Here is a 24,232-nt window from a genome sequence, read left to right on the forward strand (position 1 = left end):
TCTGCCTCCACAGTGAAATGTATTTGGGTTTCTACACCAACACTGGCTCCTTCTGGGGTTGTTATGCCATCTTTTTTTTTTTTTTTTAAGTTTATTTATTTATTTTGAGGGAGAGAGAGAGAGGGAGCTCAAGCAGGGGTGGGGCAGAGAAAGGGCACAAGAGAGAATCCTGAGCAGGCTCCATTCTACCAGTGCAGAGCCTGACATGGGGCTCAAACCCATGAACTTAGAGATCAAGACCTGAGCCGAAACCAAGAGTTGGATGCTTAACAGACTGAGCCACCCAGGCGCCCCTGTTATATGATCTTTATTCCAGGAAGAAATAGATTGGAAGAATAGTTTTTATCGTGCTAAACGGGGTCCCAGGTTGTGGGTTTTCCAGATTGGGTCCATGCCCCATGCCTTTTTCATGTCCAGATTTCTCTAACTGTAAAACGAATATGGATGACTGCTGGTGCCTGCCTGAAAAGTGTATTCTGAAGATGAATACACGGGTGTTTGGAAAGCTTCAGGCAGGAGCACTATAAATACAAAAACCCAATTTCTCCAAGAGTGGAAACTGGAGAGCTTGTCTATCTGCTGATAATACCCAACTATTTAGTTAGAAATTAACTAGCTTAGGGAATAAATAGGTGGTTTTGCTAAAAGTTTCCACTGATAAAATCTAAAAATATTTTCAAAATAAATTGTGATGTATAGCATTCTGGACACACCCTGAAATATCTCATATCTCTTGATATGATTTAAAAACTAGCATGTGCCCAGCACTTACTATACGAGGCAGTGTGCTGGCCGCTTTTCACAACGACCCCAAATCCTCATCCTGGGAAGGAATCAGATGTTTTAAAGAACGATATGACTGCCCCAGGTCACACAGTTGAGCTACGAACTGAACTTGAGTCTGTGATGTCAAAGCACTTTCTTCTCACATCACCACATCTGTCTCCTTGAGAGCACCCCGTAAACGCCCCTGCCCAAGACCCAGACCCACTGGCACCGGAACAACCAGAAAACTCAGAGTTTTTCCAGCCTAAGGAAATCATGCGACAGATACCTCTTTTGGACCTATTGGAAGAAAAGCTGGATCTGGGGGATATCTGGGAGCTACTGCCCGATCGCTTCCTCCGGATGGCCGTGGGCTGCTCCGGGAAGGACACGTGCACCGACTCCGCTGACGCGGCCAGGTTGATGGATTTCAGAGAATCAGAGGAGGCTCTCCTGCCATGACTGAGGGACAGCTCATCATCCGACTCTTCCTTGTCTGTGCCACTGTCGGTGATGTCACCTTCATCCCATAAGCCGTGGCACTGAGAAAGCATAAGGGACAACTCAGACGGCCATTCCCGGTGAGGTAGCATCGCATCCCCCACGATTAGAAAGCCAAATGTGAAATACGGTGACTGTGGCTGTGATATTGCATCATAAAACTGACATTTGCTAGATAGTTAGAATTTAAATGTTCTCACAAAAAAGAAAGAAAGAAAAAGAAGAAAGAAAGAAAGAAGAAAGAAAGAGGGAGGGAGGGAGGAAGGAAGGAAGGAAGGAAGGAAGGAGAGAAGGAAGGAGAGAAGGAAAGAAGGAAGGAAGCAGGGTGGGGGATGGGAGGAAGGGAGGAAAAAAATAACGAAAAAGAAAACAGATATATACGGGAGGCGATGGGAACTAATGAACCCTATGGAGGTGATCCTTTCACTGTGTCTACGTGAAACACATCACCACAATGTATACACTTTAAATATATTACAATTATTTTTGTCACTCATACTGCAATAAAGCAGAAAAAGGATTGGAAAATGAAGGGACTCTAGGATAGCTTATTATCTAGGTGTTTATGATAGTCCCAGAGAGCGGGGACGGGCTGGTGCAGATCATGAGTTTGGCTAACTAATTGACATGGATGCAGATCATGTCTGGCAGATGGAGTAAAGGCGAAGTTATAATCACTTAACTCGTTCCTGAGGGAAAGCACTTTCTAGAACATATTTCTCTGTGCTTACAAGTAGCATTTTAAATATCAGTGGGTGAATTTAGCCCCACCGTCCATGTTCACCAAATACCTACACTTGAATACATACAAATGCTGTGTCTCCCTGAACATCCACGGTAAGCTGTGAACCCCTGCATCACCCACGGCTGGGTCAGGAACAGAGCTGCAAATACTCTACTCAAAAAATGTTGGCCCACATATGAGACAGAGATTGTGATGCACTCTGTAGAGCCTGCATTTTGCTTCAAAGAAATGGGCAAAAGGGGCTGGTAGGACAGCAGGAGGAAGGATAGCAGGAGAGGCTGAGAAAAACCAGGGGTCTTGCTGGTGCAAGAGGTTACCTGGACAGCAAACCCACCTTACAATGACCTTGCTGCCATTTCTTGAAGCTCCCCAGTGAGCCCACTGCCTCCTGAGTGCCCAGACTGCCAGGCTATGCATTTATTCCCCAGGAGCTCACCCAGTCCTCCCTCTGACACATGCTGTAGAGGATAAGAGCTCCAGTCCAATTTGCCAAAATTCAGTTGGTCAAAAAATAACTTGGAGCATGATCAATTCACTAAAAGACAATGTCACCTAATACACAGATTATTCTTTTATTTTTAATTTTGTAAAGTTTATTTATTTATTTTGAGGTGGGGAGGGGCAGAGAGAAGGGGAGAGAGAAAATCTGAAGCAGGCTTCATGCCCAGTGTGGAGCCTGACGTGGGGCATGATCCCATAAACCATGAGATCATGATCTGCACCAAAATCAAGAGTCTGACACTTAACTGACTGAGCCACCCAGGCGTCCCTATTCTTAAATATTAATAGGTATATTATTTCAAGAAGAAAAGTCAGTGGATGCATTCTTGAAAACATAACAAACATTCTAGATTTTCCTAATGGGATTTTCCAACTTATATTGATTTCTTTTAAATCATTTTTTTTCTTTTAAATCGTTTTAAAAGTTGTTTTCTCTTTGGCCAACATTGGAACATGTTTAGATTCTTTTACTACTTTCATAGTAGTGTATTTGTTAGTGAATTCTTCCAATTATTTATAAGATCTATAGCAATTCATACCAAATAGGATAGTTTTAACCACATTTGAAATTTCCACGTAGTTTGAACTGTTTGGTTTCCTAGATTTCCAAAGCTGTAGGGTAGTTTTGTCTCCTTATGAAAAGATTTGTCATTCTAAAAATGATTTTTCATATCATTAGCCAAAATTTCAGCATAAGAGTACCTCAAATACATTCACCATAGATATGAAATTTTCTAAGAAACCAGAGTAAGTATATCAATAGGAAATGCCAAAATTTTGTTTATTCTATGCTTTAAATATTCAACTGTAGCTGCTAAACCACTGAAATATTAATGAGAAGGCAGCAAAATGCCTAAAGGTTTCTATACATTTTTTAAATGATGTGAAAAAGGATACAAGTTGCAAGAGAGTTGTGAAGTGACCAAATTTGTACAATCATGTCTTTTTTTTTTTAAACGGAGGTGTAGTTCACATACAACATAATACCACCATGTCTTAAATGCAGAAATTTAAACTTCAATTTCTAGAACTGAAAACATAATGTTAACACATTTGTTAATATATTCATAACAAGAATTAGTAAACTGCATGAATTCAGGTAATTTATCAGAAGAACTAGAAAATTCAGGCAAACTCAGTTTTGGCTAAGTGGTTTCCTTGGATAACATACCTCTGCAAGGTTATGCATTTTCTCTAACATAATTCCCACAAATATGGATTAATTATGGTATGTTCATAATAGAAGTAGAAATATGGGGGAATTCTCTTCCAAGTTTATTACAGTTTCCCTTATTGAGCCCCATATGCCTTGGCCTCATCGCCAATCGTAATGTTCAGGTTCTCCAGGAGTATCATGGGGGGCTGCAATGATCAACATGACCCGGTTAAGTGTTAACGTGCAGTACCTTCAAAATGGACCGATGGAAGAAAAGAGCCAAGAGCTGAATGAGATCATAAAGGACATAGCCTTCTTTCTTCTCCACTCCTATGATATTCGGTGGGTGGAAAGGTTTATCTTTGTTCAATTCCACGTTCTTGTTCCAGGGAAAGAAGCCAAATTGGAAGAAATACTTGACCACAATTGCCACCTACATGCAGATGATGGAAAAAAAAAAAAAATCACTCCTTTTAAGAATGGTTCTATATGAAAAATAGTGATATAAAAGCTAAGAAAAAGATCATTTCACAGTTTTGGTGATAAGATCACACACAATGATGTGGAAAAATAACATTATCATTCGTACATGGACTTTAGACCAAGAACAATATCTTACTGCTGCCAGGGCAGGACTGCAGATACATCAGTGCTGGCCAGGTTACTCACGGCACCTACTTATGATTTTTTTTATTTTTCATGACTTGGCTAGTTTATACTGATTTAATAAGGTTTAACTACTCAGCTATTAAGATATGGTAACGAGGACAAACTTGAACAAAAAGAATTCTATATTTTACATATTGCTTTCATTTGTAATCTTCCTGAGCATCTCAGGCAGTTTTGATGCCTATTTTCATTTTCCTCTGACCTCTTTGTTCTCACCATTAAAACAAATTTTTTTTAATGTTTTATTTTTGAGAGGCAGAGGGGGTAGAGCGTGAGTGGGGGAGGGGCAGAGACAGAGGGAGATGCAGATTCTGAAGCAGGCTCCAGGCTCTGCACTGTCAGCAGAGTCCGATGCAGGACTCGAACCCACGAACCGCGAGCTCATGACCTGTGCCGAAGTCAGATACTTAACCGACTGAGCCACCCAGGTGCCCCTGTTCTCACCATTTCGTTGCTCCCTGGAAGTTCTCCTCAAGAAGAAATAAAAAGAAATAAAAACTTGCCGGTTGTGGTGACTAGTTAAGGGTACAAATGTTGGGGAGAAGCGGTCTGTGACAAAGACACATGAGAAAATTGACAGGCCTCATCTAAACATCCCTCTGACAGCTGGGTCACCGGGAATCAATTGCAATTCACGCAATTCATCCATAAAAAATATTTTTCGAAGTCCTCTTTCGACCTAGAGTCACTTTACCCTCCTCCCGTCTCTCTCCTTCTTATAGCCAAGCTTCCGCAAAGAACAGTCCTGTGTTTCTTACCATGCTGAGCAGCACTGCCACAAACGGATGCCAGAGCAGATACCTGAAGACTATCTTTGCCTCTTTCCTTCTCACTCGCACCCCCAACCCGTTTGGGTCACTTACTAAAACTTCTCACTTACCCCATTCATCTTCAGCCTCGTGGCCGTTGGGTCAGTTCACATCCCATGACCTCTCACCGTCTTTTCAAAAACTTTCATACCAAGGGGAGAGAGTCCTGAGCATACACCCTGTTGACATTCCCAAGAGCCTACTACCGTGCCGTCCACTCACGGCCTGCCTCCCAGCCATCACAAGCCATGTGTCATTCTGGGCACATGTCAGAGTGTCTATACCTTTGTTTGACCCTTTGCTTTTTGTCCTTTGATGACCTTACACTCATCCGTTAAGACTCACTTGTCTTCTACTGAGAAGATACTATGATGGCCTCTCTCCACACCACCCAGGCTGCATGAGGCACAGATCATATCCGTATTTCTTGTATGCTCTCTAATGCGGTTTTGTGTTGTACTGTAGGGCAATTCTTTGTTTACATCCTATGTGTCCACCATATTGGTTTGTGAGCCATTGAGAAACAGAAACAATTTTTTTTTAAAAAAGTTTTTTATTAAATTTATTGTCCTCTTCTTATGCTTGGCATAGTTCCTGGGTTTTGGTGCATAGTCTAACTTGTAGAGTGAATTAACATCACCTTAATCTTCTACTTCCTCCCTTCTTGGTGTGACAGAGAAAATGGGGAACCCCAATTTAACTTAACTAGGAAGATTTCATTTTATGATGAAATAACGTAAGTAGCTCTTGTTCCCTTCTCTAAATTTTTAGAGAATTTCCTTCTTCCTTCACTTCTACATTAGAAACTCCCTTCCTTCACTTCTAGGTTAGAAACTCCCTCACCTCTGTACAGAGGTGGTACAGAGAATGGACCCATTCCCCAAATAGGGGGTCATTTATGTCCCGGATCACAAAGTTTATGTGATGGAAGTAAGACTTAAAAATGATTATTTTGGCAAGATCATGACAGACAGTCTACTTAAAGTGATAGCTAGGTAGTTGGCTTTCCACCTTTTATAAGTATTTAAATATATTTAAATAATTACTATGGAAATAAGATACATGATACTTTACACTGATACTTTCGAGATGCTTTGATAAAAGCTTTGCTTTATTTTACTGGCGAATTACCTATAAACCTACAAAATTTCTGGAATCTCAATGTACATCCATCATGAATTCCATCCTTTAAGATGCAACTACACTACCAATGTTAGTGAAAACTTTCCTATATGAGCCAGGTAAGAAAATTCGCCTTCTTCAAAGACCTCAGAACACAAAGAACTACAATAACCCAAGGAAAAAAAGGCTATTGAGCCTCCCTTTTAATTCCCAATTTTATGGTTGTCATGGGAGTTTGTGACATTGCATATATTTGATGGGGAAGGATAGAAAAACAGGTTCATATAATTGGGAAGAGTGTCTCCTGTCCCCTCACACGTGATGAAAATGAAATGGTAATTTACCCTCGTGTTCTTCAGATTTTTAGGTAGGTGCTTATGTGACTTTGTGTTTTTGTGTGTTGAAACTGGCTTTAAGCTTAAAAATGGGAAATATGCATGTTGTATCAAACTACATTCAAATTGCTTACTGTGTTGTTTAATTCAGCATCCATTCACTGGACATCCATCCACTGGCACGAGACACTAATTTCTGCATAAATAACACATTATTTCAGTAGTTCCTATCATAGGACAGATGACCAGATTTCAAAAGCCTCCCCCATCACTTGCCAGTTGGGCAGCCTGGGTCAGTTATTTCATCTGGCTAAAGCTGTTTCCTTATATGTTAAACCAAACGATATTGGTGCCTATCTTGGTGTGGTGTGACCTGTGAAAAGACATGTACAATCGCCAGCACTAAATAACTGTTAGTTTAGTCATTTGCCTATCTAAGAACATCCATTTACTTGAATGTCCTGCGCGAAACTGTCTGGGAGACAGGGCTGGCCTGCCTCGAGTGAATGCCGGAAGCGATTCATTAGCAATTCCCACTCAAGGCTTACCTCTGTGTAGACAATGGCCATCATCCAGAATCGTCTACTGGGCCTGGGCACAGACAGCATGGCCCAGAGGAAGATCAGAATGGGAAGCACAAGGGTGATCATGGAGGCAGAGACCATGTGGTTGAGGATGATCACAAAATAACACACCATTTCTGAGCGGGCCACCAGAGTGTTGTACATGGCATAGAACAACAGCAAGAACCGGGGTTGGCCAACGTAGAATTTTTCGGACTCTTCCAGCTCGTCATCATGGAACATCCTGTTCAAATAAACAACATGAGAGGGGCGCCTGGGTGGCTCAGTCAGTTAAGCGGCCGACTTCGGCTCAGGTCACGATCTCACAGACCGTGAGTTCGAGCCCCGCGTCGGGCTCTGTGCTGACAGCTCAGAGCCTGGAGCCTGTTTCAGATTCTGTGTCTCCCTTTCTCTGACCCTCCCCCGTTCATGCTCGGTCTCTCTCTGTCTCAAAAATAAATAAACGTTAAAAAAAAAAAAAAACAACAAATAAACAACATGAGAATAAACTCGTCTTCATTTCTCCAAATCACTGATTTCTGCTTTGCATGATCCCTCTTGTCCCTCCCCTCCTTCCCATGTGGCCAGAGTTCTGGCGGAGTCAACCTAATAGCCTACTGGAGGAAGAAATGTGTGCACAACTGTCTATCACGGACGGCTTTGGCTAGTTCTGTGCTTCACGATGGGAGCACTGAACATTGGGTCTGTTTGCTCTGAATGTCCAGGTGGACGGTTGTCCATGGGAGTTTGTCTACCCACAACCTGCGGAACAGCCCCCCCCCCCCCCCACCCGCCCAGCACTCTTACTTGTTCAGCAGCAGCTCACTGGCCGTCAGCTCGTGAGTCAGGGGCGGTAAGATGCTGGACTCGAGCCTGTCTGAGCGGCTCTCGTCAGGGCTCACGGCCATGTGGCTCTGGCCTGCAGAGTCGTCCCGCGAGCCGAAGGACAGGCGCTCGAAGCTGACCGCCTTGCTGTAGGAGGGAGGCGCCTCCACGTCCCCATCCTCGGTGGAGTAGTGCGGCAGCTCGGCATCTGGGGTGAGGCCGGCCTCCGAGGCCTCCGAGGCCTCCTCCGGCCCCAAGTCCGCGGCCTCCTCCCCTCCCTGGTCGGCGTCTTTGGCCACCGCCTCGTCATCCTGCTCGGCCTCCACCTCCGCTATGGTTTCCGTGGTCCCCTGGCGCGAGTACAGCATGGTGCACTGCGTGGGCTCGCTGTCGGGAGAGAGGGAGGGCACACACCCCGCTCTTAGCATCCTCCCGATTCTCGAGACCCCTTCCCGACACTCCCCAATACAAACGTCAAGGCGGGCGAGAAAATTACCACCCCGTTCCCTCCCCTGCCCCCACCACCCCGCCCCCGACATTCCATCCACCTGCTTTGTTCCTTCAGAGTATTCATGTCTGATCTGCAGAGACTGCAAACAGCAGCCTCCAAATGCAAAAGCCCACAGTGCACGCGCACGGTTGAGACCCTGAACAAGTCACACGACATGGCTCAGACGTTGCTAAAGCCACCTATGCACAGAGGTTGTCTAAATCGTATCAAGATTTGCAGCCATGGTTTCCAGTGTTTCTTTTCAAATGGAGACAGTATAGCATACCTACCACTATATTAAAGGATGGTGCCTATGGAGACGAAACTTTGCCAGTTTGGGTCCGTGGGTATTGGCCAGGAGGTACTCTACTCCCAATTCTACGTAATGGACCCACTCCTACCCATAAGGGGAGGATAGGAATGAGAAAATATTGGCTGAATTAAACAACCTGCATGCTTTATGGAAAAAATGCCTCATTTCTTGGATATCTGTTCCTCCTCCCTATTTTTCCATCCTTTACCTCTTTCTTACTGGTGCTTATTACATATGACTGAATTTTCACCATCTCTCTGGCTCCCAACCATCCCCCGCTGGGTTCTTTGTGTTGCACATGGGAAGGCCTGCCATTTTGTCCTCCCCAGTGCTATGGACTCTCCCCAGGGCTATGGATCCTGCAGGCTGCACCCTCAGGGTGTACCCCTGCTATCTCTGTCCCCAGTGACTGCAACTTATCTTTTCTACTTGTTCCCCATGGAGTATTCATTCTCCCTAAGCTTCCCTACTTATCTCCACCCTCTAGTTTTGGCAACCTGACCATCTCTCTTGTACCTCTCCTTCTCTGTCCTTTATCTCCTAACTTTCCCTGCCATGTCTGTGTAGGCGACTTTGGAAATGAAATACAGCAGCCGTAACAGTGAAATTCATGGCCTGCTTGTCTTTATTGTCTACCCCAGCCCATGAAGGGCAGAAAGGCAAAAATGTTTTGGAGATGTGGAATCTGGTAGATAGAGGACCGTACTATATTAGACTCTGAAATTGTACTGTTACCTGAATGGCATACGGTGAGCAGCTTGGGCCCATAAACATAGAGATTCTTAAATATACAGGTCGTACCCACTTTTCTTGTCATGGACGACAGTAGACATGTCAATAAGTGAGTGGATGGGTGGGTGGATGGACAGATGAACAGGCCTTGGCAGAGCCCTTCATGGCATCCTGAGACCGAGGAACTTTTATGTGAACCCCTGGTGCCCACTCATGTGTTTATGTTCCCAGGACCTTGGACTTCAGTACGGGACATCGCATAGAAAGCTCTTGGAATGCCAAGGCAAACTGTGTATTTTTCTAGGACTTACCTCCTAGGAAGGCCATGAAATTGATCACCCCAGGCAATTTTCAGAACAGTGGAGCCAACCCCACATCAAGTCTAACTTCCAGCTGGACTCTAACCAATTACAAGCACGTTCTTTATGGTTTTGGGTCAGGTCTGGCCCTGAAGGGAGTCAACGAGTCTTGGTACCTTCAGGACTCAACCGAGTGCAATGGAAGAGAATAAGTTAACACCCCTCTGATTTACCACTGTGCATGGTCAAAACTGAAATTTGTCTTGGTTCGGGTGATTTTCTGGTGTCACGAGAAGCGCAATGCAGCTGATGTTTCTGTGCCCCCGTGGACCATTCAAAAAGGCAATTCCACAAAGAGCTTTGGGACTGTATGTAAATCATTTCATTTCTAAATGAGTATTGTCTTACGGTAGGACTTAATGAGAAAACTCAAGCCCAAAGCAATAAGTTCCAGTCGGCAAAGGCTCTATATTCTACCGCACGATAATATTCTTTACAAAAGCCAATGGTAAAGTATATTCTAAGTTCTGTAGATTTGGTCTTATCCACTAAAAATGACTCCATGTGGCAGATTTAAAATTTTTTTTTCTTCTATTACATGTCTCTTTTGATGAAATCATGAGAAAAAGTCTTCTATATTTCCTGGCCCCTTTTCCTCTGTGAGGACTGCCTACACGAGCTCTCCATCAAGGAGGGAGCATGCTTATCTCTTTACGCCTAGGGAGTGGAAGATACTTACAAAATGGAGGACAACGTTTGTAATAAGGATTTTTAAGAAACTCCTAACAGACAAAAACCAAAGAGCGGTTAGTGTAAGAGAACGCTGTCCTGGGAGTGACCAGTCATGTCCCAGAATGAGCGGCGGTTATGCTTTTGGTTAGTCATGCAAATTCTTAAAATAAAAATTAAGAAACCAAAACCAAAACCAAACGGACATCACGAGAGCTTATGTTTGCAATGACACGAAGGGGGAAAAGTGGTAACGTGAGGGAAAAAACAAAGCATGCACGAGTTAAGCACCTTGATGCTAAACTGCCACTGTCAGCTGATGAGGAGGACATATCCATGCTGAACATTTTACGAAGCCTAGGTCGAGCACGCTCACTTGTTTTAGGAACAGTTTCTGGTCCATCTAAATCGTCAAGGGTAGACTGCCTTGAGAACAGCATGGTTGCTTCAGTGTAGCAGCTAGCAGCGCAAACAGTTACAGAGACACAGTGTTAAAACACCAGCGGTACATCAGTTTACGCACGGCTCAACTGACCAACACACGGTCATGCAGCAAATCACACACGACACCAATACTACGGACAACGAGCGCCACAGCGGGGCTCAAGGATGGGGAAGGACCTGTTTGGCCGGACGAGAAAACACAGCAGTACTAGGTTTTTATAAAAGTATCCCGGCTGGCAATAAATCAGGAAACGTCACTCTCTGGGTGGGACAGGGAAATAGAAGAATTACAAGTCCCAATATTTCTTTCGCAGAGCAGAATTCGTACTTCATGACTTTGTAGCTGAGTTTGGTTTTGTTTTTAAATTAGAGAAGATATGTTTTATTTGGAGCTCCCAATCCTGAGTTCATTGAAACCATTTGGTAACCAAATGGCTTAAGCAGAAATACCTGCTTGGGTAATATTTATATAGAACATTTCATTTTTAGAAAAAACGTAACAGTCTCCAAGATGAGAGAGGGAGCGAGGCTCAGAAATGACCATGACAAACTGAATTATCCACCCCATTTTCTGAGTGGTATTCAGTGAAGCCAAACTAGATGCCTTGCGTGTGAAAGAGATGCTGGTTTGATCTGCAACCAGATATAAACCAACATCGGAAAAAAAGAAAAAGAAAAAGAAAGAAAGAAAGAAAATGGTACAAAGAAAACAACAGAGGAAGTCTAGCAATGGCAGGGTCATTTTGTCTGTTAACTTTTCATTTTGACTAATGAATTTTTTCTTCTGGATCACGTTTTAGGTCTTGGCAGATGTTATTTAGGGCGAGAACCCATGGGCTAAAATCCTCACTTCTTGTTACCCCACGGAGCGACACTGGGGGAGAGAAGGCTGGTTGATTCAGGACTGGGGACTGCGTGAGCAACTGAGGAAGAAGCAGACAGAGTTATGACGTGGGCAGAATTTCAGTGCTGACATATAGTTTAACCCAAAGGGGTACAGGCACCCGAAGAACCTCTGCAGGAGACTACTGGAATGAAGAATCTTCTAACCTGAGCACTAATGACCTGGCTGACCCAGCGGGACAGGACTTTGTGACACAGGATGGCTGATCCCCTGGCCGAACACCATTATCATGTGAGTGACTGAGGCCTACTGTGTGCCCAGCCCACACAGCCAGATGTGCTCAGTCAGACATTGTGAGGCAGCAATGGAAACCATTCAGGAAGTGACAACGTCCAGGGCTCAGGGAGTGTAGGGATATCTGAGTCACTCACTCGCGGGACCAGTTAAAGGGCTTTTCAGGTTCCGAGAGCTGTGGCACCAAGCCCATGAGTGCTCGGTGGGGCCCCCGTGCAGTGCAGGTAACATGCTGTGCATGTGGTCAAGATGCAGGGCAGTGACAGAAGAGAGTTGGGGAACAACCAGATGGTCTCTAATAAGGCCATAGCGACTGTTTTTTTTTTTTGTTTTTTTTGTTTTTTTAAAAGGCCCCAACTCCTCTAGATATCACCAAATCCTTTATACAATGAGGAGAGGAGGACAAGATCGAGTAGAAACGCACTGGCCAAGTGCAGTGAGGGCTGGGCTCAAGTCCCCACGCTGACATGAACTGGCTCTGGGGGTTTAGAGAAATTCATTCTCCTCTCTGAGGTCTCCCTCTCTCTCTCCCTCTCTAAGAATCAGAAGAGGTTTCATTGTGATGAAAATAACTACAGATATTATTGCTTATTTGATAAAGTTGTTCGGTAGAAATTTTTGACTTTAAGTTTATAGAATTGATAACATATAACCTGTTCTCTCTCATTTATAAGATGAGGGAAATGGATCTTTGGACTTCTGTATTTAATTTTCTAGTTTTAGGGGTGCACCCTTACCGCCATTTAGGGGTTAGCATGCAGGCAAAAAGACACCGTGTGCCCTCTCCTGTGGCCCTGCTCAGATTTTCTGCGTGGGAACCACTGTTCTAATCCCAACGTCGGCTTCATCTTGTTAATTCCTGGGTCCGCTGTCACACTGGCTGACCCTCAGAGCCCACACCATCCCACCCAGTTTGGTTATTTGCAGTGTGACCAATCTGTCGTCCGATCCAGGGCATTTTAAAAGTGAAAGGGAAGATTAGGTGCTTTCTGATAACAGGCCCGGATGACAAAGGTGAAAGGGACAGTTGCTGTCACCTCCCTGATCAGCCCACGCCTTTTTGGTGACACATTTCAAGTGATGACCACTCCTTTGGTATCTAGGAAAGCTCTTTGGAATGTCATCTAATGCTTCTTGCAGCTATTTAAAATACTTTATTTTCGAGGAATGTAGACGATATCTGATTTCAGGAAACAACCATTAACATAAGTGCCGTTTTACAGCTGGATTTGAAGGAAATCGTGACTTTTGCAATAAGTCAAGGGAATAAAAAGTCATTTGTTAGGCTTTTATCCCCATTCCATCTGCAGTACGCCCAAAGGTGAAAACGGGTGACGTGGAAGCCAGAGCATGTGTGGCAGGTGCGACAGCCCCATCCAGGCTGGGTCCTCTGCACGGGGAGGGGGGGCCATGCGCAGCCCCACTGGGGGACGATGCTAGACCCTGTCTAATGACACAGGTGTCTCAGAGTGACCTTCCACTCGGAATCCCTTCTAGGGAAGATTCCTGCCTTTCTAGTAATCAGCATGGCTTCCAGCAGACTTCAGTGTAGACAAATTTTGTCTGCAGATTGGATAGTTTCCTAAAGCAAAAAAACCAGAAGGGGAGGTCAGCCACTAAGAAAAAGGCAGGTATGTTAACTCATTTGTTAACAACATAATGACCTCTACTGTGCCTCCCCTTTCTTTAGGTTGAAATAAAAAGTAAAAAATACATTAGGAACGAATTGTAATTCTTTTTTTTTTTTATGTTTTTATTTTAGAGAGAGAGCGAGTGGGGAGAGGGACAGAGGGACAGCGAGAAAGAGAGAGAGAGAGAGAGAATCTTAGGCAGGCTGCACACTCAGTGTGGAGCCCAACACGGGGCTCAATCGCACGATCCTGGCATCACGACCTGAACCGAAGTCAAGAGTCGGACGCTTAAGCAACTGAGCCACCCCGGCACCCCAGGAACTAGTTTCAAAGGTACTCGTTTGCTACTAATAAATTTATTGACTGATTGACTGGTTTTAAGTTTGGAGGATATTTTGCCAGTCTTTGTTAAAAAGCAATCAATGGATTTAAATAATTCCTACCTCACGGTTTTTAATCACGGGATAGGTTTTACACTTGTAATCTTGGGTCCAACTTAAAGGTAGTTTACTTGATTTCATTTTGATCAATCTTCTTCTTCCTTTTTTAAATCCCTCTTCTGTTGTGATTTATAATATTAAGTTGATTTCTTCACTGGGCTTGTTGTCAATTACTATGCAGTTACAAGTCACTAATACAGGCATCACGTGTTTATTTTATGGACAACTCGTTGTCAGTCTACTCTCTAATTCTCTTTGATTTATTTGATTCAGTTTGGTTCCTGAGCAGCTATTTTCCAGCCAGGCCAGAACGCCTGTAAAACCCTCGAAAATGTATGGAAAAAAAAATTATATTTCTGGGTAGTTTTCCCCTTTGGGAGATAGGACACAGCTTCATGAAACTTCAAAAGAAAAGCGGTTCATGAAAAATAATGTTGCCAATTACTAGCAGTGTCATTGCAAATTATTGAGGGAAAGTTATTCCATCCATTCTCCTTTTTATTTGCCAAGCTTAGGGACCCAGGTAACAACAGCAACAACAATACCCTCTGTATTATGAAACTAGGCAAGGGAAGAGGTTAAAAAAACGTTCATTAGAAAAAAATAAGTCTTATTATGGCCATTATTATTATTATTTTTTAAGAACAGATGCAAATAAATATGCAATAACCACATTATATATCCTGGGTGGATGTTAAGTGTATTCTTCGCTATGTGGGAGGAAATCATCCCAGTTGAATATGAACATGACTTTCTGTTAAGTTAACCAGAGCTGACTGAAGCCTTTTATTCTGGAATGCAGATAAGGGAAAACGGTTTGGGTCAGACCCAGTGTGCAATACACAGCAGTGCTGTCCGAAGCTGAATGCAGCAGGACATTTGTACATGGTATGCAATAACTCACTAAGTAACTAAGATGTATCTTGAGAAGTATACATCTTACCATTCTCCTTTTTTTTTTTTTTTTTTTTTTTAAACCAGTTTGGTCATGAATAGGTTACAGAGTGTGTGGATCTGGAAACTGTGTGATCCCCCGGGGGCCTTCGTTGACCCCTCTCACTAGAAAGTAGCATCTGTCAGCATCTTGAATATTCACTACCTTCAAACAAATCTTGCCTCCCTCTGCCTCCCTGTTGACACATTGTATACTTTTGTACCCACGTTCATGCAGGCTTTATTCATTATTATGGGAATAGCTACCACGAAGTAACGTGGGATATGTAAGAGCCTGGGTAGAAGGTAGACAGAAATGGATTTTCAGTTTTCGCATCAAAATGAATCGAGAGAAAATAATTCTGTTTAAATGACTGATTTGTAGATAGAAAACTGTTGCAACAAGAACAAATTTAAGAAGTTGGAAGCTTCCAAATAGACGAGTTATTATGATTTGCAGAAAATAAAAATAAAATATAAACCATAATGATTTTTTGTCTCAGTGGAGTCTGTCCAAAGAGAATGAAGTTCCCCTTTCAAAAATGCTATTTTTCTGAAAGTGAAGGCACACAAGGGGGCGCTGTCAGCACTTGCCAATCAAAGGACATGAAAACTAAATTTTCACGTTGTAACTTTGCTATTACTAATGGTTTCAAAAACTACTGATTGAGAAATGTGTGTACGCCTGGGTGGAAAGAGAATGAGAAAATTTTATTAGCATACCCACTGTTCTAACATCAAATATTTTATTCTAGAAATTAAAAGCATCTTGAACAGGATCTCAATTAGCAAATAAATGCTTTGACCTTGAAACTTTTTTTTAATTAAAAATTAATGTTTATTTATTTTTGAGAGAGAAAGAGAGAGACAGAGACCGAGCATGAGTGGGGGAGGGGCAGAGCAAGAGAGGGACACAGAATCCAAAGCAAGCTCCAGGCTCCTAGGTGTCAGCATAGAGCCTGACGTAGGGCTGGAACTCACAAGCTGTGAGATCATGACCTGAGTCGAAGTCGAAGTCGGATGCTCAACTGACTGAACCACCCAGGCGCCCTTTGACCTTGAAACTCTTAAGAGTTTTTGCCCTGAGTATCTCTTCTCACAAAAATCTACAATAGCTAAAATATTATGTTTCTTTGGAACTGACAAATGAGCAAAGATTATCCCCAAATTAAAGGAAAAATATAATGCCTTTTATTATCCCTCAAAGGACTTTAAAAGAATCAATACCTATTTGGGGGACAGGGAGGGATATATCCAAGCAGAATTTTATCTGTACAAATTTCACATTTAAATCAATATATGCATAACAAATGAGAATGAAGTTTTAGCATACATTCTATTTTAAAACCCGACTTTTTATTCAATGCAATGAATATCTTTCCATACTAATAAATATAGATCTGCATCAATAGGTAGTTATTGGGTAGCAGAAGAACTGGCATGATTGGAGAAGCTCAAATATAACAATTCAGCAACAGTTAAACATAGCTCTTCAAGGTAAAACATTTTTTTTTACCCACCTCTCCCCATTCAAGTTGCAATTTCAACTTGACGTTACTACTTTGGATGTGGTATCGATAACATAGTCTCAGTTCCCTCCTCTCTTTCATCTGTTAACATATCCAGTATTTGTGGAGGACAGATTTTCTACCAGGCCTCTGATGCCTTGCACAGTGTATGAAGTGGGACTGAGGGTTTTCTAAGAGCTTCTAAGTCAGCCACCCTTACGGCAGGAACCTCAACCCAGGAGTCTATGGATAACCCTATTGGTAGGTCTTTCTTCCCAGGCTCAAACTACTTAGAGATGACTTATCTTTATGTGTCTATGTCAGAATTGATCTTGGGGCCTGGCATGGAACAGGTGCCCGTGTTTAATTAAACATTAAACATGTTTAATGAAAGCGACAAATGTCCTCAGTGATGATGTTCTTTACCTATGAAGATATGTGCAAGGTGTAATTCATCCAACCTAGCTAATCATCCTAGCCATGTCGGGACTTCTGCTCTAACTCAGAAGCTAGCTCTGTGCCATCAGCAGCAGCTGTCTAGAACAGCGAGGCAGAGAATGGGGAGTCTACTGGGATAGGCAGTAAGAAAGGTCAGTTCTCAAAGTTGGCCTGGAGTGCAGAAAGAGGCCACGAGAGGCGGGGTACCATGGAAGTTGAGAGACCGGGCTCTGAGCCGAACCATGTGGTTTTGGATCTTGGCTCTGCTCTATAATACTTCCTAGCTGTGTGGCTTTGGGTAAGTTACTTAACCTCTCTGTAAGTGAACTTCATGTTCTGTAAAATGGGGACGATAATAGTATGCATCTTGTAGGGTCTTGGAAGGACACCAAGAGGTAACCCATGTACAGTGAGTGGTGCTGGCCCGTGTGTGGCAGGTGCAGGGTCCGTGTTGTGAGAACAATGCACGTGATCACACAGGTCAGGGAAGATGGAAGCTGACAGAATCCCTTCTTAATTTTTATTATGAATCACAAAGTAACAATTCTGAAAGGAAAAGATTAAAGACAGCACCAGATGACAATTCTAGTATAGAAGATACTCGATGGGGCAGCAGTTTTCAAAGGAATTAAAGACGTAGCCCTTGACACAGTGTTTTGTGATCAGGAAGGCTCGTTCTTACTTGCCGCCAGCTTAGAAAGCTCTAGCCTGTGCCCCTGCGTCATACCAATACTTCTAATAGTCTATTATGGATACCTGATTTTGTCTGGCTCAGTCAAGGGGAGGACAGTATTCCTTTTGCTTTGTTGCATGCAGGGAGGTAGCCCAAAGGGGGTGGGGATCCATGTAAGTTTTTGATTAACTTTCATTTCACACATTCATTCCTCATATTGGCGAAGCCCACCTCTTTTACCTTTGTCAAAAGCAAACCCATTGTTTAGAACATGAAATACCTGGAGATACTGTCATGTGAATCTAAGCTATCCATCCTGTGGGCTGTCTGTGCACCTGAAGCCGTGCCGGGACGGTCATCAATGGTGTCCAGTCCCGACTCTCTGGAAAGGTTCATGATGTGGTTCTGGTAGTACATGTGGATGCTCTCCCGGGTGGGAACGTTGCCCTGCGGAGGGGAAGACATTGCCACGGTGCTCACCTGCCTGCGAGTTTCTCCATACCAACAACTCTCAGCCATCACGCGCTCCTTAAGCAAGGATTAAAACAAAGCTACTCAAGGTGGGGATTGATGTTGACTCATTGAATTATTGGCCCCCGGTATCGCTGGGCAAGGCTAACAAGAAATCCCCTCTCGGTTATGGGTGAAGGGAGTCAAAGGCACAAACTTTTACTGATGTAAAATACATCAGTCCCAGGGATGTCGTGTAGAGCATGGTGACTGTCCTGCATACTTGAAAGTTTCTAAAAATCTAGAACTTAATAGTTCCCATCGCAAAAAAAAAAAAAAAAAAAAAAAAAATTGGAACTATGTGTGGTGATAGACGTTAAGCGGACTAACTGTGATCATGTCGATATACAAATATCGAATCGTTATGTTGCACACCTGGAGCTAATATAATGTTGCATGTCAATTTTATCTCAATAAAAATAGAAACTTTAAAAAAAACAAATCCCTTCTCATATGTAGATAATTTTGTTAAGTGACAGTAACTTTTTCAGAAACAAACTATCAGTTTTAAATACTATCTATAAACCACATGTTACCATATTTTGTTGCTTTGCATATATCTTAATTTCCCCTATGAGAAGTTTCAGACCAAATTTCCCAGACTAAACAACATAATCCATCATGAGACAGCAGCGTCTGTGCACCTGCAAACTGGTGAAGGGAGGGAACAGAACGAATCAACTGGCCACTGTCCCAGGGCTGTGTGTGTGCGTGTGCGTTTGCATGTGCGTGTGTGTGTGTGTGAGTGTACATGTGTGCACGTGCATGTAGTGTCTGATTATTTTAATTCTGAGCGTGGAACAGATTGAGATATACAGAAAAACAAAGGGGTTATGTTAAGACTGTCTGAAAGACTGTAGATTTTGTGTTATCCTGTTTGAAGTTCTAGACACTGACTTTTAAAATGTTTACAGTGTGAGAAGAAGCAAAAAGAATTATACCAACAGTGTTACCTTTTTAATTTCTCTGGTCAGCATGCATCGTTCAATCCTCAGAACCGTAGATATGTCAATATGCTCCCTTGAGATGGAGTTAAGCCAAGTTGTGAAACTATCCACTGTTGCCAGAAACAGGACCCAGGTGAATTTCAAAATATTAAATATCCTCTTGATGATGTTGTCTAGGAGGAAGAAAAGCAACGAGATTTCAACGGAGCAAAATGCCATCAGCCATTTTGCCGTCGTGTATCACAGCGATGTTTTACCAAAGGCAGATGTGGTTTCAGACCTGCATACCCAATATGGTGTGGGGCGTGTGGACCTCAGCATCACGGGGGGCGTGGAGGACGGGCGGTATAGGAAGCTATGGGTGGGTCTTTCTACACATGCACTTGGTTTTGATGGCTGTATCAAAACCAAACTTGGATAGAATTTTTAATCCTTGGTCAAAACATCAGTCAGAATAGGTCCAGATACAGCTAACAGAAGTAGAGATCGCATTCCAAGAGATTTCTCTTGTTGACACAGGGGTGGAAACAGTTTGTATCTATCCAGGAAACCGGGTCCTTTCATGCTTTCGCTATAAATTTCTTCTTTTCTTAAGTAATAATTATCTTTGGAAACAATTCTATCGATGCAGTAAGACTTCGATGCTTCCCACTGCAGCTACATTTCAGTGAAATCGCCTTCAAGCTATTTTGGAAAGAGCTCAGTACACATACTAGGAGTATATCCATACTCCTGAATCATCTTCCTCATTCCTATTTAATTATACTGCGATGGGCTAACTATGGAATTCTGCACATGGGATCAGTCCTGTGCAAACCAGCAGGAGCTGTGAGATTCCTGATGTACTTGGGTTCTCTTCCTTATCTGCGACCGTGATGTAGGGAGCCCGGGCAGGCTGCAGCTCGGTTCAGATTGGCACTGTGTGTGTGACATTATCTCAGGGCAACACGCATGTCTCACTGGTTCCCTCACGGAGTTCTTCGGGAGCTCCCTGATCATTGCTAAGTTTGAGGCGGTCCCACAGCTGTGGCCTGACTTATTTTAGGGCAGAATCAAAATCAAAGAGTGAAGATGGCATCTTGACTGCCTGCCCTACTCATTCGTTCCTGTAAGCCAGTGGGTTTTTTCAACTGGCACACGAGGAACCTTTCAAGCCATGCTGCCAAATTTTGAGCCCATGAGAATTCTTTTTTAATTTGGCATTAAAAAAATTTAGTTTTATTAGCGACTTCACACATCAGCTGCAATAAAGTGAACACTTAGTGAACCTCACAATGAATTACAAATTGTCTTCATGTTTATTAGTAAAAACACAAAACACCACCACCACCACCGCCAAGGAAAACAACTTGTATCCTTTAACCTTTCCCCACCAAAAAAGAAAAAGTAAAAAAAAAAAAAAAACAAAAAACAAAAAACAGACAACCAGATTCAACTGCCATAGTAAAATGAATTCATGATTCATGATTATAGCTTGTAATTCTCGTTTAAAACCATGACTATAGCATGCAGAAAATTCATGATTAATGATGATAGTTTGTAATTCTCATTTAAAATCATGACTAGAGCATGCAGAAAATTCATGATTAATGATGATAGTCTGTAATTCTCGTTTAAAATCATGACTAGAGCATGCAGAAAATTCATGATTAATGATGATAGTCTGTAATTCTAGTTTAAAATCATGACCGTAGCATGCAGAAAAGGGCGTTAGCCTTTATGGACTTATGTAAGATCCTTTTGCTGGACAGGATCTGATTGCAGGCCATACTGTCTCTATTATAACTCATCTTTTCTGGTGTGCTGTGTAAACAGCTGTAGGCTGTTTGCATTGTCCATGAATGGGCACGGCTGGGTTTCCAATAAAACTTTATTTACGGACAATGAAATTTAAATTCCATAATTTTCATATCTTTTGACTTTTTTAACCACAAAATGAAATCAAAATCAAAATCATCCTTAGCTAACAAGCCATATAAAAACAGCAGGCGGGATCTGACCCCGGAGGTTGTATAGTTTACCTAATCTCGAATCCAGCCAGTGCAATCAGATGTGACCCTTTCATGACTCACCACTAATCCTCTCTCTTTCTAAATCCCACAGTCTGACTCAGCATTTAACTTTGTAATAGAAAAAAAAAAACAAATGTTTGTGAATTGGGTTGCCTAGGAGGAAGGCAGAATTTCTCTCAGGGAAAGGTTTGCTCTGAAAAGGAGAACCATCAAAAGGAAGTTGAGCTAACAGCGGTGTGGCCTCAGGACAGAGTCCAGGCGGGCAAGGCAAAGAAACAAAGAAGTTGAACAGTTCTACCTACTGAAGGAACAGGGATCTTGGACTTGCCAGCTGGTACCTGGGGAAGAAAGCGGGAATGATCTAATGAGCCAGGCTCCAGAGGCACCAGCTGGGCAGAGACACTGAGGTAGGAGTAGTGATCACTGACTTTCCCTTTAAAGTTATTTCCTGTCTCTGCTGCTCCCCACCCCTGCTCTCCCCCAAAGCCTCATTAAATGTTGTCAGACCTAACAGTCTTTCAAGAGGCGCACTTGAGGAAGGAAGGAAATGAGAGTATCCTCTGTTGAGCAAAGAAGCCCAGGAAGGGACCAGCAGCTACATGAAGCTGAATAGAGTGAGGTCCTGCAGATGCCACTGAAGAGCAGTTCTGAGCCAGAGGCAGCCAGGGACACCTATATTGTCCCCCCACCCCCCCCAGCCCGTTTTGGGTTTAATTTTGACCAAGATATGTATTTCCTACAGTGCTTTGGATGGAATCTGTAGTTGCTTTGTGTAGACACCAAAAGAGAGTCTGAGCCCGAGAGGCTGAGGGACTTGGAGGTTACACCTATTAATAAACTTAGCATCTTACATTTCTGACAATTTATTTTTTTCTCATATTCACAATTATTGCCTGAGAGGTGGTGAGGATACATATGATTATTCCAGTTTTGCTAAGGCTGGTCCTGATGGCAAAACTAAAATTGCTGTGTTGGAGACACGAATAACATACTTTATTAACTTGGTGATCACAAACTAACATGTGAGATTGCATTTTTAAGTTTTATTTATTTTTTTAGCCATAGGGGCAGTAAAGCATAATGGTTAGGAGCACACACTTTGGATTTAGATCTTTTGTGTTCACATTCCAACTCTACCCCGTGGTAGTTTTGTAGACTTGGCAAAGTTCCTTTCTTTCTCACCTTCTTTCCCTTTCTTTCTCTTTTCTTTTCCTTTTTTTCTCTTCTCTTTATTTCCATCTATTTTCTTTATCTTCTTTCTCTCTCCTCTTTTCTTTCTCTCTTTTTCTTTCTTTTCTTCCCTTTCTTTTTTTTCTTTCTTACATTCTTTCTCCTCTTTTCTTTCATTCCTTTCTCTCCTCTTTCTCCTTTTTTTTTCTTTTCTTTCCCCTCCATTCCTTCCTTCCTCTCTTTCTCTAGTTATTTTCTTTACAAATTTTTATTTAAATTCTAGTTAGTTACTAGACAGTGCAATATTGGTTTCTGGAAAGACTTGGCAAAGTTAATTAATCTTTCTCTGCCTCAGTTTCTTATCTCTTAAATGGGAGAGAGGGTTTTTTTTGAAGTAAACAGTTAACATGCCTTAAAGCTCTTGGAAAAGCACCCGGCAAAGATGTGTGATCTAAAGTGTTAGCTACTATTACTCTATGAAGTTTTGCAGCAATAATAGAATTATCTGGCTTCACATATGTATGAGTGAAATAATCTGGAAATGGGGGTTCAGGGTAAAGTAACTGTGCCACAGATAGTGTTAGACAGCCTTCGGGAAGTCTCATTTTGGGTCAGCAAATGGCATCCTTGGCAGTATTTGTGAAAAGAATCAGAATGCCTCAAAATCTTGCCTGTAGATAAATAATACACACAGGAGTTCGAACCTGGGGACACAGAGGAAATGGCATGTTTATGGAATTGGAGAGGCATTTGAGTTTTTTTCAGTTGGAGGCTTTTGTTTTGCCTTTTTTTTTCCTTCATGGAGAAATCTTCCTCCCAGTCACATCTGACAGGAAGCCCAAGTGACACCATGACTGAGCTAGACGTTAGAAGACACGGATTCTGTCCCTGACTCTGTCACGTAGTAGCTGTTAGAGTCCTGAGCAAACTCACTGGGATTTGGTTTTCCCTTCATCAAGTGAGGACTTTGACCTAAGTTTCCAGAGTACCTCTCACTTCTCCAACTGTACTTACTTCTCACTTAACACATTCTATGTTCTTTAAAATTAATTGCCAATATCTTTTGTGCTTTTGTTTTGATGGCTTCTATGGAACATGTATAATGTGTTCCCCCAAGTCCCCTTTCATAGGTATTTGGATAAAAGAATTTACAAACTGACTCTAATCCAACATTTGAGCCAACAGTGTAAAGGCCAGATCTACCTTTAGGAGTCACTTTGAAATTTCACTAGAAATGAGATTTTATGACACATTGATTATTTAATCACAGTCCAGAAACAGTATTTGATTAATTGTTTTTAGGCAGCCTTCCACGACATACCTTCTGGGAAAGCAACATTTTCAAATTTCCCCCAGCTCATATTTGTCTTTATTTTTTTACCTGGTCCATCAGATTTCTTTTTGATTGGTTCATCCTCTCGGGTTTCCCACTCCACAGGACCTGCGAAGTGTGTTGAACAAACATGAGTTACACCCTTTTAGGGTAAATTAAATGTCAACACTACCCTCCTGGACTAAAAGGAATTTTGTAATTAAATCTGGAATATTCTGCCTAATTTAAGAGTTCTCGGGGGGAAAGCTGTAAGAATTCATAGCTCTCAGATTCTCTTTACTCCACTCCAGAATAAGAATCAGGTGTAACTGAGAATGACTAAATGATAATCCACTGGATAAACCCTGCCAGCTTCCCACTGTTGAAAGGCCTATGAATTCCGGGTTTTTATAGTTTTAATAGTTGAAAAAAAAAAAACCAAAAAGAACAATATTTTGGCATGTGAAAATGATAGGAGATTCAGATTTTAGTGAACAGAACCACACCCATATGTTTACATAT

General features: G+C 42.4%; 1 protein-coding gene across 7 annotated transcripts in view; it reads right to left on the reverse strand.

Moving 5' to 3' along the window:
* LOC122203049 (piezo-type mechanosensitive ion channel component 2) overlaps positions 1-24,232 on the reverse strand; it is a 468,341-nt gene that overhangs the window by 25,417 nt on the left and 418,692 nt on the right. For 5 of the 7 annotated variants that reach the window (XM_042909598.1, XM_042909600.1, XM_042909597.1 and 2 more), the window contains 8 exons: positions 23,780-23,839; positions 19,223-19,389; positions 18,040-18,206; positions 10,846-11,013; positions 7,974-8,378; positions 7,152-7,410; positions 3,919-4,101; positions 1,055-1,307 (listed from right to left, as the gene is read on the reverse strand). In XM_042909598.1, the coding sequence (XP_042765532.1) occupies positions 1,055-1,307; positions 3,919-4,101; positions 7,152-7,410; positions 7,974-8,378; positions 10,846-11,013; positions 18,040-18,206; positions 19,223-19,389; positions 23,780-23,839 (1,662 nt within the window). The remainder of the gene's footprint in view (positions 1-1,054; positions 1,308-3,918; positions 4,102-7,151; positions 7,411-7,973; positions 8,379-10,845; positions 11,014-18,039; positions 18,207-19,222; positions 19,390-23,779; positions 23,840-24,232) is intronic. The other 2 variants (XM_042909601.1, XM_042909599.1) reach the window with 1 other exon arrangement.

Source organism: Panthera leo, chromosome D3 (assembly GCF_018350215.1).
Source record: "Panthera leo isolate Ple1 chromosome D3, P.leo_Ple1_pat1.1, whole genome shotgun sequence".
NCBI lineage: Eukaryota > Metazoa > Chordata > Mammalia > Carnivora > Felidae > Panthera > Panthera leo.